The sequence below is a fragment of the Hydractinia symbiolongicarpus genome, chromosome 9, assembly GCF_029227915.1.
Source record: "Hydractinia symbiolongicarpus strain clone_291-10 chromosome 9, HSymV2.1, whole genome shotgun sequence".
NCBI classification, from domain to species: Eukaryota; Metazoa; Cnidaria; class Hydrozoa; order Anthoathecata; family Hydractiniidae; genus Hydractinia; species Hydractinia symbiolongicarpus.
This window is the reverse complement of record NC_079883.1, coordinates 21,737,116-21,753,297: the sequence shown is the minus strand read 5'-3', so window position 1 is coordinate 21,753,297 and position 16,182 is coordinate 21,737,116. Positions and strand designations below refer to the sequence as shown.

Below are 16,182 nucleotides of genomic sequence, written 5' to 3'. Positions count from 1 at the left end.
GAATTTAGCTTGTCTTCCTTATTGCCTGAACCTTGCAATAAATTTTATTCACCCTAGGAAAGAGTAGGAAAAATATAATACTATATTTAATGATAGTCAACATAAAGTATGACTCCAGGTTTTTCAATCTCCACGTCTTTAATCTGTTGTCATAAAGTTTACAAATAATACAAAATATTTAAACAGTAGATTAACACTAGTTAAGTGACCTGTTAAAAACTTTAATGCTTGATTTGGAAGCAAACAGTTACAGAAATATATTTCGATGACGTCAATAACCCCTCAATAATGTGGTGACGTATCGTTAAAAAAGTTAGCAAATTAGACAAGATTTTCAGCTACTTCAAAAGAAAATGAAAACAACCACTGCGATTCATAGCCTTTAAATATAAAAAATTTCATTCCTAAGAATAATCCTTACTGTCCCAATTAAAAGTTTGTTTTCGTATAGCTTTTGATGTTAATCTGTTTGTATTTATGGAGGTATTTGTGCTTTTTGGTGTATGGGGTATACATATGAATGCAAAGGCATGCCATTTTAGGTAAAACCAACATGACGATAAACTTGTTAGAGTATTTTATATTTTTTAAACTTTGTATTAAATTTAATTGTTTTTTATAAATCATTTTACTTGGCTATATATATGTTTTATTTAATATATATTTACGAAAAATTTAAATTAAGCTATAGGGTATTTTATAAAATATATTTTGGAAGCCTATCTGGTTTATAACGTATCGTTATTGTTATATACAGTTACAAATAATTTGTATTATAGTTTCTCAGATAAATCACTTTCTTATTAGTAACTGGTTTTACCACAACCATTTGACTGGTTTTTAACCCAAATCGTTTTTATTGCAACCTCTTCATTAAATGCAACTCACACAGTATTTCTGAAAAAATTCTTAACTTTAATGAAATTTTTGAAAGTTTGTTCATTCTTATTGTATAGTTTCAAACAGATATGCAGGATGTGGTGTATATGTAGATATTTTGCAAAAAATTGAGCTCCTAACTTTGTTCCCCCCTCTTACCCTGTTCTTATGTGGTGGTTGGTGTTTAATGAACTTTCAAATATAGACGGTCTAGCCATGTAAGGGTGTTCCTTTTGATTTTGTTTCTATAGTATATTTCATGGAAGATTATTATAAGTTGTTAGGAGTGACATATAAAGCAACAACTGAAGAAATTAAAAAAAGGTGTCAAGAATTACTTCTGAAGGTAAACCTGAATTTAATCCTTTTCTTATATTTCTATATGCCTTTTTGAACATACAAGTATTTAAATCTCACCAATCAGTTATTTTGCATGTTATTCTCCATAGGCTTTTTAGGAGAGTTGTGCAATGGCACTCGCCCACATCCTCACAAAGTTATTAACGTGTTTTACCGATATCTTGATATAGAAAGCCAAACTTTATGAAAGTTTGCCTGTTTGCAACAAGCATGCTAAGGTTTTCCTTAAAAAGCATGTGTAAAATGATATTATATATCTTAACTTTATATTTTGCTGAATTTTGCAATACTTAATTTGTAGCACCACCCAGATAAGCAAGCATCTCAAAAATCTGCAAGGAGTACCTCTTTTTTCTTAAAAATTCAAGAAGCACGTAACATTCTGTTAGATGATCAAAAAAGACAAGATTATGACAGGAGATTGAAAGGTACTGTTGTATTGCGTTGAATTTGTTTTGAACGAGCCTGTTTTATGGTTCTATTAGCAGCTTTCAGGTAATAACTGGTGACGTCAACTATATACAATATAAAGGTTCTACAGTTACGGAATGCTTGGAGAGAGTGAATTTGAAAGCGCTTTCTGTAGAGACACTGTAATATGGTTTGATTAACAATCTAACCCAAATGAAACCATAAACCAGCATGTTGGTATAGTTTGTCATATCTTTTTCTATGAATACAATTCGGATTGTTTGTACGTATAATTTATAACCCACTTCATTACTTTGCGATAAATAAGCTAATTCTTATTTCACAGTATTTATTGTTGCTCTTTAGAGAAAGACCTTGAAAATTTCCATAGACCAATATATTTAAAAGTAGAAGTTGATGAATTGGAATTTGATGAAGGTGAAACAGCTTAAATTCAAGTCCATCTTTAAAAACAAAAGTAAACATTAAATAAATTAACACTGCTTAAATGTAATGAAAAAGGTGCCCTGGGAATGTTGTGTGATACGTTCTGCTGTTTTAGCTCACTGGTTATATTAGCTAAATAATCAGCAGATTGATTTGTATTTGAAGGTTGTTAAGACAGAAAATGCAATTGTAAAATCTTTTTTTAAATAAAATCATAGAGAGAAAACTTTCAATTTTAAAGAAGTGGTCGTGTTTGTCTAGTCATCATTTTTTTAATATACTATTTCTAAGGGTTCTAAGTGAAAACCTTGTGTTAATAATCGGGTGGGTGTAATCCAACCTTGACAATCCTACTTTTGTCATGATGAAAAAATGAAAATTGGTAAACGAGATCTTTCACCCATTTGAGAAATGGAAAATTATTTGCAAAAACTGATACACTCTCGTAACACATAACAAATCTGAAATAATCCTAAACGTTCGAGTATGTGAATTCACGCGAATTTGCAGCACCTTTAGGGTGTATAGTTATTCCACCACCCCACAGGAACCTTCCAATGCCTGCCCGTACTTGTTGGCCAGCGCCTTTATATAAACTGTTTTTACATGTTTAGTTACAAATGAGTATTTCACCGAATGTCGATGTGGTGGTTCATATGTTGTACATGAAGACGAATTGAAAAGTGGTAGCATTTGTATTCCCTGTGAAGACTGCACGTATTATTTAGAAGTTATCTCTAAGAAGGTTTGTGTTGAGGCTATATTTTTAGATTTGTCAACCCACATGCTAATTTCGTAAAATTAATTACCTGCGAAGCATGTGTAAAAATCTAAGTCGCAAAAATAAGATACAAAAAGAACATACAAGTTTTTATTGTTTCTTTTGCTTCGATAAAAACTTAAAACTAAAAATTGCCTAGCTTTGTTATTTACCTAGGATGACTTTTTAATACTTTTTGAACGAGGTTCCTGAAGGTGGTTCGAGCACTAATAAAAGCTTTTTTTTCGGGCTACGGAACCCCTGAAAGCACGTTAACCCATCTAGAAAACGTACGCACCAATCTTGTTCTCATGCTCTGTTTTAATCAAAAAAGATCGATTCACACTAAGGTTATAGCAAGTGAAAATTGAAAGGGCCGTCCTTTTGCACTGGACGTGACCCTGCTACCACAAAGTTACCAGTAGATTGAACAGTTAAAAACTTACACGCTGTCGCTCTGTGCAGCTCCGACGACGCAAAAATATAGATTTGATTTTTCATGCCGTTACATTTAACACTCTTCTTTTCGTCGGGAATGCATGGGACTTAAATATGCCGTGCGAAAGTGTGCCTTAAAATTGCCAACATTTTTAGCCTGTTTAAGACTTTCAATAAAGGGTTATGATCGGTTAAATCTTGACGTTTAAATTTATAGTACTTAAAATAATTTTTTTAATAGGGCAAATAAGTTTCATTGGACGGATTATGAGGATGGAGATTCGATGGGCGTTTAATGCGTTGTCATGGAAACCCACTAAACAGCAACTGCTCTCCGCCCTTTCCGCCGTGTCTCAGGAAGAAAACGAAAGAATACAAAAATTTCGTTTTCAGGATGATTACAAACTGTGTTTAATTGGTCGATTAATGATACGTCATTGCATAAAATCAGCTCTCGGTATTTCTTGGAAGAATATTAAATTGCGAAGGAACGAGAAAGGAAAACCAGAGTTGGCCAATATGCTAAAAAGTAATGAAACCTTTTTCTTCAATGTATCTCATCAAGGTGATTACACAGTGTTGGCCGCTAGTACGCGTCAAAATGTCGGCGTGGACGTGATGAAGGTGGTGACGCCTAATAACACAGACATTCCGTCATTCTTTAAGTTGATGAGACGACAATTCGTAGAAGACGAGTGGAATTATATCTATAGCTTTCAAAAAGAATGGCTGCAACTTAAAGCTTTTTATAGATTGTGGTGTTTGAAAGAAAGTTATGTGAAAGCAATAGGCACCGGCATTGGAACAAATTCTGCTGAATATATGATGTTTGATGTCAATACGAGATCTCTAGATATAAACAGACCCTGTTCCGATAGTGTATTATACGTTAAAAATATTAAAAAGGATTGGACGTTTAGTGAATATCTTTTAGATGATGATCATATAGTCGCTGTGGCAACAGGTCGAAAAGAACCAGTCAGCGTTGACCATTTTGATTTTTTAACGTTCGATGATTTTACTGAAGAATTAGAAGCGGTTTTACCTATAGATGGTAACTGGTGGAATGTGTATGAAAGTAAAAACACAAAGAAATATTAGCTCGCTCGTATTTTTTTGTATTTTTTTTTTCAAAAATTTTTAAAGGAGACAATAGATATCTATTTATTTATGTTGACCCGTAGACTCTCATTTTTATTAGAAAAAATTCAAATATGAATGGTTTTTCGCTATGCGCGATTCCTGGCCATCTGCTGTGCAGTGTTGACAAAGCGGGTACTGCTGCGGGATATGGAATTTAGTTCTCTTTTATACAAGCCTGCATTTTTACATCTCAAAGTTGAGTGATCGCGAGTTATGACTTATTGAATGATGTATTTTTGTCAGTCTTAATCTATGTTCTTGACTTACCAGAATTTATCTTTTCGAAACTCCACATACAGATAATATAAAGCATTAAAATATATGAATTTTGAGTCCCTTGTTAAAAAACAAATTCCTGAGGATGAACATTCATTTAAAAGGCTTAAAGATGTCCTGGATACATCTTTTGTGTTAACTGATTCGACGATTCGTTATTAATCTTCATTATGACAATAATTTTGCTTCATAACCGCAGTTTAATTGATAAAATATTTGGGAGTGCTCAAAATAACTCAAATCCAAATAGCCAAGGAGACAAATTATAAGTTCACTGCTAACAAAAATATTTAAATAATATGCTTTATTCTTTTATCTCTTATTGAAGATTGTGTAGATAGTTTTATTTTACTTTTAAAACACAACGTTTTTTTTAATCGATTCATGAACGTTTTTTTAATGTTCATTACTTGATTCAGTCAATGTTTTTTCATTTAAACTGCCATTTTGCCCTTTATTTATTTTTCCAATGAAATTTATTCTATCGAATTACAGCTTGTAAACGTACTGACAATTCAAAGCCTACCGACACCGGGCTAACGATAAAACATGCTCCAAGCAAAGTTGAATTTACCTTGAAGGAAAGCATTTACCATCTGAATGCTGAAATCAGTTCTTCCATCGCCCAAGCAAAGGTTGACGAGTCTCTAAAAAGTCGCGTGGTATATCATATTGTTGTCCAAGTTGCGAAGCTTGCTATATTGATCAGACTGACTGACATCAAAAAACACTCGAACCCGACAAAACCCGTGGGAGCCTATTTTATTATGAAATGTGAAAGTAAACCAAAAAGGAAGTGTGTCTATTCTCAGTAGCGCGAGAATCATGTCCGTAATATGATAGTTAAAGTAATAAATATGATCGAATCATATATTTTCAAGATGGAAATAACAATTTATCCTTGAAGATTTTAATGAAGGATTTTTTTCGGACGGCTTGTTCTGCATGTTGTTCATTTTTCTCGCCTTAAAAAACATAATAATTTCATGACCAGCAACCTGTAACAAAGTTTGACCTTGGAAACTTTTAATGACTTCAACAATTCGTTATCCGCTGGTATCTGCATGGTCGACTTGTGAAAGCAAATTATGACACTAGTGTCGCTTCGTGCGCCTTACTAATTAGTTCGGATCCCCATGCCTGTTGGTTGCTTTGCCGTGAAACGACGCGAAAGTACACACCCAATCTCATGTCCAGGGCTGGTTAGGTTCTTCTATAGCTCAATGCAAATAAAACCGAACAATGGAGACGGATTTTGATACACGCAACCGCCTGTACGCAACGGCACTTACCGAGATTCCACATTATCTAAAAGAATTGCAGTATTTGGGACGCTTTTATGGCACAATTTTTTTTAATATTTTAGGGTAAATTTCATCCAACCAGTCCTCCTGATTTTTCACATAATGTTTCTAAAATTGGTACATTCTTTTAATTTATCCTGCGGGCGACCCATCACGCCCCAATAGGAGCGTCATGGAACTAACCTTTATTTACTAAAGCATAAACGCCAAACTACTTATTTATTTTGGAATATCAAGGGGACACTAACTTTTGAGCATTTATTTTTTCATATCTATAACAAGGAAAAACGTGAATGATTTTAATCATAACACGTCGACGGTTTTTTTTTTTTGGTTTTTTTTTACATTACTAGTATTTTTCCATATATGTAGGTCATAAGGGCAGGTTAATGGGCGACAATTAATGTCAATATTGTAGGTAATTTTATTTCTTTGTTATAACACATGTATATCACATGTGCACTCCATCGCAGGGAGTACGTGATGATGGAAAAAAACTGAAACAAACACAAAAAAGAAAAGAAAATTGAGCTATTTTTCAGTATATACGGATGTTCAGTGTCTTTAATGAATCATGATTTAGTTTTTTTCTTTTTAATATTCTCAAACATGGAGTCTAAATTAACATCTATTTCTACTTTTTTTATCCTCGACACGGAAGAGTAATCAGACTAAGCTCTTTGCAGTAATTTATTTTAAAACCCAGTGTGTCCCGCAAAATAAAATTTTATGGCTTCTTTTCTCGGAGTTCTGCTTCGTTTTTTTAACTCACAATATTACACTTAAGCACTATACATTCTTTCAGTCTTGTTTTAGGATGATTTGAATTCAAAAATCAATAAAAAATGATCATCTACGTATTCCATATGGAATTTGCATTGTCATAATTTTTGGGGTTATAGCTAACTTGGTTTGGAAAGTAAAATAGTTAAGGACGATGTAAATAAACTTCTCAACGATTGTGCATGAAAAAATTAAGGTATGATATTTTTAAATTTCTAGAAACCAAGTATTTAAACGAAGTGTTATAAGTTTTCCGCAGCCTTTTATTTTTGCAACCGGATTATTAATAAGACCAGCTGTATTTAATGTCGTGCCATTGGTTTCGGCTGCCGGTAAAAGAATATTATTAACTGGCAACCGCGAAATTTTTCTGCTAGTACTAACGAGCTTAAAAATTTGATCTACCAGACACGTGTTTTTATTTGGCTTAAAGTTAATGTTGAATCCAAACTTGATATATTCGTTTAACTTATTTCGTGTCGTATATATTACTCCTGATTTTTTCCATATATTTATAAATTTTCGAAAAACACTGGTGTGGGATCCTCGAAAATAAAAAGTTTGATCGCTTTAGACCAGAAACTGGGCTACTTTTTTTGTTAATCGAGTAACTAAAAGTTTCAGAATCTTTTAAAAAGCGTAATTTAGTATTTATCCAAGTTCTTATACCCTGTCGTTCTCAGTAAAAAAAACTTTTAATTAAAGATTTTTTTTGTTATAAATCGTTTGTAATTGCTAAATGAGCTCTTCTTTTCTATTTTTTTCCAATAATTATAGTCAGAACAAAAGAATTTTTAATTTAGTATTTTTATTAATTAAAAGTAATTTTGTATCTCTCTTGACAAAATATGCAATCAAAACAGCTACAAGAATGACTATCATTGTGCAGACTCGTCTCTCCTTAACAAATGTACGTCTTCGACGCAGATCAATATAATATCTGTGTTGATAGTACCGAGAAAAAAGTCGTGCTACGGAAGCACAAAATAGAAAATGTGATATAGCTACTTATCCACTTTGCGCTGAAAGGAGGGTCGAACCCGTATATTACAACATTAAAAAGAAACGAATTAATAAAAATGATTATAAAAAATGCCTGATAATGACCCATCTTCCAATGCACGCATTGCAACTTTTCCCAGGGACTTGTCTTTGACACCGAAAACAAATGAAGGAAGACGAGCCTCCAAAGCAGACAATCTGATTTGTCCCAAATAAATTCTATAAGAAACTTTCACAAAGAAATCTCTCTTAAGCGGATATTCACGAAGGAAACACTTTTTTATCACTTCCACGTGAACATTTCAACTAGAGTTAAAACCTCCATAAAACTGACCTCAGAAGACATTCTTTTATTCGCGGATCGTCCTAAAATTTCTTAACAGCTGTTTGTTTAGAATATTAGTAATTTTTTTCTTTTTATCTATGGCTTTCTGTTTACAATCTGTAAAAAAAATAATTACAATCACTTTAAGAAAGTTTCAGCTGAAGACACCTTTTTAGCACAGAAAAACTTTTATGTCCCGTTAAATATCTGATTTAGCGGGTTTACTATATGAAGGATAACAAATTTGGCACTTATTTTTGGAACACATGACTGTTCCTTTAGCCTTGTTCATACAGATAGTGTTAAGAGGATTTACGGTTTTAATAAATATCCTATAGCCGATAACGAATGTGTAGTGTGAATGGGCCATTACCGTGTCTAGTCCTCAATTATGCTGATAACACTCTCTTAGTGGTAAGTAAAGTAAAATTTTACTACTGCAACTATCTTACATTATCGCTAGAGATACGTGTAGCATTGCTCTATCTTGCTTGCCGGTGACGCAAGCCGGTTAGTGGTCAAAAGATAGCACTAAATGGGCTGTTAACACTACATTTTAAGTCCGTGGGAGTGAAACCCAACCTGAAACCTTATGTTTACAAGTCAAATGCGCACACCATCTCTACTAAGGTTAACAGCGGTTTAATGGCGTCAACGAAGTCGCTTTACGCGTTAACGAATATGCAGTGTGAACACCATTAAAGTGTTTCATCCTCAATAGCGTGTGTTAAGATATCAAAACTTTATAATATCTTATCATATGTGTACGACACGTTTTTTTGTTGTTGTTGCTTTTGTTGTGGTTGTTGTTGTTGTTTGTTTGTTTTTTTTGGTTTGTTTAATTCAATTTCTACACAAAGAAAAAACCCCGAACATGAATTTATTAATAAAAAATACCTCACATTAAAACCATTACAACAGAACAGACCCACAATACAACTACCCAGGCGATTAAATAAGTTTGCAAGCATCAAGATTATTTATATTAATTCTGTGCTAAAGAAAACAACTAAAACAAATAGCCACTGTTCGCAGACGAAAAGGTAAAATCTCAAGACCAGATAAGAACGACGGGTGAAATTTTTGACAAGCTAGCCTATGCCTAGTCGACGATTTTTTTTTTTTTTTACTACCACATTCACGTGTTTGCTTTCTCATCAATCCAACATTTTATCCAACATGTTCGATAAAATATTAGGTGAATATTGGATGAATTTATTCACTTATTGCACATGTCGCCCAACAAGTTAAATCTTTAAATAAATGTTCATCATTCGTTTATTGTCATTCAAACAAAGATGATGACTTACAAGATGCTACTAATATTACTCACAGAGCTGATTGATGACGAAAAAGTCTCGCAAAGGCAAAACACATGATTTGATTAAAAGGAGACATGAGCTAGGTGCATACCAACACATAATTAAAGAATTTATGGTCGAAGATAGATGAAGAAAGATTTTTCTGCTTCCCATTATTTTTTTTTAAATGCAAAAAATGTTCTTTTCTTAAAGTCTGTTGTGAATGTTTTGAAAGTAAAAGAGGGTGTGTAGATACGAAATCTTTCAAAATTACAAGTAAAATATATTCAAAGTTTTTTATAAATAAAACTTTTTTGTCGTTTTTACTTATCAAAAAATAAGCCTGCGCATTAGTTAAAAAATAAGTCTGCGCATTGGTTGATTAATAAATCTGCATTTTTTTTAGTTTTTTTTTATTGATTGAATGAATTGCTAAAATAGTTGAAAGGATTATAATTAATTAAAGCCAACAAAAAGTCAATTTCCAGCCTCGTTCCCGGTTCCTGTTGTCTCTTTTTTATAACCAGGAGACGAACATGTTCGTATCGCCGTCCTGATGTTAGATACAAGATGCCCTGGCGACGAGGTTGGCATAGTGTACAAAAAATTGCTTAATTTGGGGCTTCCTCCGAGTTTGCACTTAGGGTGGTTCATTTACAGCTGCCATTAGTAAAAAAATTAAAATCTTAGAGTTTGACAAAATACGAGCCGGTAAACAAAAAAAACTTGCCAAAAACGATGATTCTCATACAACTTAATTTCACGCACGCACGCTTTATATAAGAATATCAAAATTCTAACCAAGCTGGTCATTATTCTATTTATCTACCGTTCTAAACAATAGATCTATTGTTTTTAACTTGAAATCACAGCCTGGTGTTTTTATAAAGCTTTAAAGAAAAAACTTTGTCCGCTAATCTGAGATGTCTGCCCTTTGAAAAATTAATTAATTTTAGGCTTGTTACGGAAAATTACATACTCTTATATCATGCTAACGGTGTAGAGAAGAGAAAGACACCAAGGTAACAAAATATGTATCGAGTTAATGCGTACCTACGTTTTTCAATATTTCCACAAAGTTTTGAATGTATGTTTGAAAAAGTTGCGTTTTTCATTGCACGGATCATATTTGTGCTAAACCGGATTGTATTTTTATGATTTCTACGAATCATGCTTCTTTGAGCTTTATAAAAACTTACTGATTTTTTTAATATTAAAATACTCGAAAAAAAAATCCCGCAATGGGTGTCTAAAAATCATGGCTCTCCTTGTGGAGTTTTAAAACAGAATTTAATGTAAGAAAGAACGCCTCAGTCACAGAGAAGGAGGGTTCAATATTCTTGCGTCGTAAATAAATTACTTTTTCTCTCTAAATCTATCCATCATAAAGAAATTATGAACATCTGTGGTAAGATAGGATGAGAATTTATGAAAAATCGACCGAGGTATTTACGTTTCTGTTAAATCCCTATACTTGCTTCTAGGGTTTCTTTTTGATATGTGGCTGGGGCAAAGAGTCTGGTATCGAGGTTGGATTTGCTTTGCTTCAAGAAACACAGCTAGGAGTGTTTCTTACACCTTACACCTTACAGTATTGAAAAGTCAAAAAATCGTAAAACGATGCCTTAATTTCAGTACTTCTGACAACTATGCAGAAAATTAGAGAGGGTTTTGACCTTGCACAAAGGAAAAAATCATGATTTTTTCTCTCTGTTTCTTTTAACTTAGTAAAAACTAGTGGATAATACTAATAACATGCAAATTAATTATTTCGGGGTAACTTATTCTCTTGTGTGAATCACACGAGTTAAATCAGCGCTGCTTTTCTGAGCGATATCTACCCGCTAAGCGTCAACAAGATCTGCTAAATTTAAAATTCATCTGCTGTAGTAAAAACTGTTAAACTTTTAATTTTTAATTAAATTTACCTAAATAAAATTCTTTAAATATTTATAGCATGGCAGCATTCAGCCACCATTTAATTATAAAGCAAGCCACAGTCATTTACTTCGATATAAACACCAGTATATCTTTAAAAATTAAAGAATTACCAACTACTGTCTTTTAACTTATAATAAAAATTTAAACTTCTTTTTGCGCAGATAATTACAGGTAAGAAAGAACTTTTACTTAGGTCTATCTTGCGTTAAGCTTTAAAAAAGTTACTCGTTTTTTTCACTTTTATTTATGCAATGGGTTTTCGAAGTCTGTTTTGATTCTATGTTTGGTTTAACCTTAAAGATTATTTTGCACGTTGTTGTATACAACAATACTTATTTCGATGCCAAGAGGCAGCGTGGAGAAAGGGAGGCGCCAACACACCATGACGCCCACACTTTTTTTAGGTGGCATTCTTTCATGTTTGTTGTATAGTGGGGACCTTTGCGCCTTGTATTAAAATCTGCTCACTGTCAGGTAGCATTTGACTGTGCACAAAAGCACTGTTTTTTCGGTATTTTTGCAATTGCGCACTACTGACGTTATAAAAGAAAAAGTTATCTTTTTTAGAATTTTTGTAAGTGACTGATATTGAGTATGACTTTCCACAATTTGTAACATTTTGCAGTGATCATTCGTTTTGGCTCTCTTTTTCTTATGACTATGGTAAAACTGACACTGTGAACAAAAATAGCATTCTAAACATCATGGTAACAGTACCACATTACCTCAGTAGTACTTTAATCTTGGTCCAATTTAATAAAATGGACCAAATTAAAATTATTATTTCCATATGGAAATCCGAACAAGGCGTTCATTAACGCACCAGTTCTATATGACGTTCGAAATCTAAAGCGTTCGAAAATGCGTTCAGTTCGTTTGAGATTTAACAACAAATACATACAACTCAGCCACCACAACTGTATCGAACAAAAGAGCATGATTTTAAAATGTTAAAATAAATCAAAAAGAAATTTGACTGTTCTATATTCAGAAGGAGCTTTGCTGTGTTTTTATAATGGCAGATATAAGTTTAAACAAAAGAAGACATGAATGTATCTCAAACGGAATTTCATGATGTAGGGGATAAGGGTAGTTACAAGGTAAGGTCTGTAGCTAGAAACCACAGCAATAGAAGCTTCATTAATTGGTATACTGTGTATTAGTTTGTAAGTAAAAATTGGACTTTTGATCAGTAGTACTGTTAGGAACAGAGTTCTTAGTGACCATTCTCCTATTCAAACGCTTTAATGAAAGATATCGTTGCTAGAGCTACTCTTACAGGCAAATTTACTCTTGTCCCATTGTTATGTTTTAAAATGATATTATATGGATGGACTTCGCGAATCAGCTCCATGTGCCAAAAAAGTTAATAAAAGGTTAGATATGGCTAGCAACGTAGAAGAAACTTGTAAACATTTTCTATTTATGTATTCACAATAAATTAAAATGATGGGTAAACAAATAAAACAAATCCTCAAAATTTAGAGCAAAAGTTTTTCGGAATTGTCCATTATTAGTGCTATAGTAGCTGTGGCTTCTGATGACAGATAGCTAAACCAATTTCCTCTTGCTTTAAATTTTGAACACTTCGTTTTAATAATTTATAGGTAGCTTCCCAAAATTTTGTTTTATTACATTAAAGATTAAACAAGAAGTATCGCTGTGGCTCAAACATGTTTTAACTTTTTAGAAAAGTAAAACATAGCTAAGACTAGGATGTACGTAAGTCACAGATAAAATGTCTAACAAAGGCATAATTCCATGTTCAATTGATTGATACATATAAAAAGTGTGCAAGTTGTTGTATTACATCAATAGTAAACTTCCACGGATGTTAAAAAAATACAGAATAATGAAGAAATATAAGGTGATATCCAAATGATGCGAATCACCGAATAGAGGGAGTTAGTTCTCTAAACTTTTGCAAAGACCAACATTAGCGAATGAGTAAAACTCAATTGATCTAAATCTCCTGAAAGGTGTGAAACAATATTTAGTCATATAATATCTCCGCGCATTTTGCAAATATTTTGGCATCTAGCACTTGGTCACAATCACCTCCCTCGAAGCTTTATCTCATTAGAGGCTAAAAAATTAATAGCTAGAATAAGGTAAAAGCAAATCACTTTCTATACTGCATTCTTCCATTATCCATCTCATAAGTGTCAAAAGTTTTTGTTTCTAATATTATAAACTTGATTGCTTTTCTTTCAAATTGGAGTGAATTCTATTTGTTTGTTTTTTGCTTGTCAATGTTCTGCTGTTTGTGCAGGTAATACATCAAGTATGGCATTAGACTTTGGTGCTGGCTGTGTAGGGGGTAAGTCGTTGAACTTCTCACTCTTGGTTTATTTTACCCTGTTACCCCTTATATAAGCCCACTCTGTATACACGCCTTTGGACTTTTACCTAGTTTCATGTTAATACGAGGATGTAAAATTACCGCATACAGGCCATGATGGGCGTTGATGTAGCTACGCTCATGCATTTTCTAAGCACAAAGCCAATGGGCTTACAGAAAGCGTAGGCTTAGGTGCAAGGAAAAGGATATGTTATAATCGAGGTTTTAGAAGATTTATATTCATGTAACAAGGGTGGAGCTAGAACTGCATTCTCTTGTATTAAAGATCTTGCAAAATAAAGGATGAGTTGGTGAGGTTCGGGCTACCTTATTAAAGAAATATTATTTTTGGAAGAACGCAAAAAATCTCTTTCGCAAAATTTTACATTTTTTTTATCAACAAAAATTTCCACTACAATATTTTTCATTCCTTTGTACTTCTTTTTACGTAGGCCTAAAACATTACGTTCTGCGTTTCTCATTTCAAAAAGACATGTATAACTGCCTATACTAGACGTAATGTTGATTCTCCCTCTACTAAAATCCGCAAAAATAAATTCCGCAAACTTCTGAAAAATGTAGTCACCCGCAAAATGAAGCATTTTAGAACCACCCATCCGCGGCAATAAATTTCGCAAAAATTTCTTCCGTTAATAACCTGTACCCATAAGGTACAGTAAAGTTGATATATCAGTAATAAGTAAAGACTGTTATTGACCAAAAAATAAAATTAAGAAAAATCTTTGTATTTCAAACATGTACTTTTTAGGAGCGGCCGGTGTTATTGTTGGCCAGCCATTCGATACTGTCAAGGTATTATAAACGACAAATTTTTCTATACATGCTGTTCAACATTGTTCAGAATAACCAATAACCCTGCTATTCTTAAGTAAATTATTTTGCATGAAAATTTCTTTTTTACCACAATACTGGCACATTTCGTATGTGTGTCATATTAACTGAAATCTCTTGCAGGTCCGATTACAAGTTCAACATGGGAAAAACGGAATGTACAAAGGAGTATTGGATTGCGTCACTAAGATGATTAAACAGGAATCGGTAAAAAAAAATTTTTTTTATTTTAATTTTTAGCCTTTCTAATTCACGGCAATTAATGGCACTTAAAGACGAGGCAAATGCCAACGAGTTAATAAGGCAACTAACATATCGGTAAGTTTTGCCGGCGTGAACAAAACTTAAGTTAAAAAGGCAACCTCGTCTCGGGGATTTTTTTCTCTTATTGACAATCTCTGACGGACTGACTGTCAGAACGAAAAAAGAGCCCTGGGGACGAGGTTGTTAAAAGGGTTGATTTCATAAATTAACATTTTCTACATTTGTTATATTGTTAATATAAATACATTTGTCAACTTCTTATCATTTTGTAATATCGATTCCTTGATTGTAGATGACAAGTTTATACAAAGGCATGACTCCCCCATTACTTGGTCTTGCCTTTCAAAACGCTATAATATTTGGACTACAAGGTCAATTTCGAACTTTAACTGACGGTAGTATTAGAGGTGAATTGATAGCTGGTTCTGTAACTGGAGGTGTTCAGGCAGGTATTACCGCTCCTATAGAACTTGCAAAGATTAGACTGCAAATACAAGGGACGGGTGGGAGGATCTCACCTGAACAACGAAAATATAAAGGACCCATTCAAACCGTGTTAAAGATTCGTCAGGAAGAAGGATCCCGTTCTTGTTTTCGTGGCTTATTTGGTGTATTACTGAGGGACGTACCAGCAACAGCAATTTACTTCGGTTCATTCGCGTATCTAAACTCGAAATTTATTCCTGCTGGCGGTACTATTGACTCGTTATCTGCAGCTCATTTACTATTTACAGGGGGGTGTGCAGGAATGCTGTCGTGGGCAGCACTATATCCTATAGATGTCATTAAAACTCGTATACAAGCAGAGGGTATGGCTCCTCATGGAAGATACAAGTCATACTTTCACTGTTTTGTGCAAAGCGTTAAAGAAGAAGGTTACATGTGGGCAACACGTGGTTTTGGCGCGACCATGTTACGAGCCTTTCCAGTAAATGGCGCCATATTGGCAACAGTTACTTTGGTGTTGCGATTCATGAAAACCAACGACGAGGAATTAATTTTCGAAGATTAAAAAGGAAGATTTTGGTGTTGCGTAATGAATTTTCGAAGATTAAAAAGGAAGATTTTAATATATACCTCCTAAATACTTTGCAGATTTGTGATGGTATCATTTTCGTGACAGAAACATGGGTGTGGAACCTGAGTAATATTTTTTAAACAAAAAATTTCTATAATTATTATTTTTTTCATAAAGTAAAGAATTTAAAAATATGCATAAGTGGCTAATCGGTCAAGATGTCGTATCTTTTTCACCATGGTAACGGCGTGAAAAAAGCCATATCTCGTAAAATATGTTTCTAAAATATCGTTTTTTGATTAGAATGCTCCTCATGTCCACGTTCAAATTTTTTACG

At 33.3% G+C, this 16,182-nt stretch overlaps 3 protein-coding genes across 5 annotated transcripts; all 3 read left to right on the top strand.

The window, feature by feature from the left end:
• Positions 1 to 967: 967 nt before the first annotated feature.
• On the top strand, positions 968 to 3,680 carry LOC130656814 (dnaJ homolog subfamily C member 24-like). Its single transcript, XM_057459749.1, has 5 exons — positions 968 to 1,225; positions 1,541 to 1,667; positions 2,017 to 2,088; positions 2,712 to 2,842; positions 3,537 to 3,680. Exons 1-5 carry the CDS (start codon positions 1,139 to 1,141, stop codon positions 3,543 to 3,545), a joined length of 426 nt encoding a protein of 141 aa, XP_057315732.1. The 5' UTR covers positions 968 to 1,138; the 3' UTR covers positions 3,546 to 3,680.
• LOC130657831 (L-aminoadipate-semialdehyde dehydrogenase-phosphopantetheinyl transferase-like) lies at positions 3,569 to 4,396 on the top strand. Its single transcript, XM_057460828.1, has one exon. It carries the CDS (start codon positions 3,569 to 3,571, stop codon positions 4,394 to 4,396), a length of 828 nt encoding a protein of 275 aa, XP_057316811.1.
• Positions 4,397 to 6,894: 2,498 nt separating this feature from the next.
• LOC130656810 (mitochondrial basic amino acids transporter-like) lies at positions 6,895 to 16,062 on the top strand. 3 transcript variants are annotated; one of them, XM_057459739.1, is made up of 5 exons: positions 6,895 to 6,997; positions 13,643 to 13,690; positions 14,481 to 14,524; positions 14,687 to 14,770; positions 15,120 to 16,062. In XM_057459739.1, the coding sequence occupies exons 2-5, from the start codon at positions 13,657 to 13,659 to the stop codon at positions 15,837 to 15,839; spliced, it is 882 nt and encodes a 293-aa protein (XP_057315722.1). In that variant the 5' UTR covers positions 6,895 to 6,997; positions 13,643 to 13,656; the 3' UTR covers positions 15,840 to 16,062. The 3 variants fall into 3 exon arrangements, with proteins under 3 accessions (XP_057315722.1, XP_057315723.1, XP_057315724.1); XM_057459740.1 differs by lacking the exon at positions 6,895 to 6,997 and adding an exon at positions 10,404 to 10,451; XM_057459741.1 differs by lacking the exon at positions 6,895 to 6,997 and adding an exon at positions 11,520 to 11,541.
• The last annotated feature ends 120 nt before the right edge of the window (positions 16,063 to 16,182 follow it).

Coding starts and splice junctions, on each gene's coding strand:
- LOC130656814 (XM_057459749.1), top strand. CDS start 1,139: ATGGAAGATTATTATAAGTTGTTAGGAGTGACATATAAAGCAACAACT. Junction 1,226..1,540: donor GTCAAGAATTACTTCTGAAG/GTAAACCTGAAT, acceptor CTTAATTTGTAG/CACCACCCAGATAAGCAAGC. Junction 2,089..2,711: donor TGAATTGGAATTTGATGAAG/GTGAAACAGCTT, acceptor TTACATGTTTAG/TTACAAATGAGTATTTCACC.
- LOC130657831 (XM_057460828.1), top strand. CDS start 3,569: ATGGAGATTCGATGGGCGTTTAATGCGTTGTCATGGAAACCCACTAAA.
- LOC130656810 (XM_057459739.1), top strand. CDS start 13,657: ATGGCATTAGACTTTGGTGCTGGCTGTGTAGGGG. Junction 13,691..14,480: donor TGGTGCTGGCTGTGTAGGGG/GTAAGTCGTTGA, acceptor TGTACTTTTTAG/GAGCGGCCGGTGTTATTGTT. Junction 14,771..15,119: donor AGATGATTAAACAGGAATCG/GTAAAAAAAAAT, acceptor CCTTGATTGTAG/ATGACAAGTTTATACAAAGG.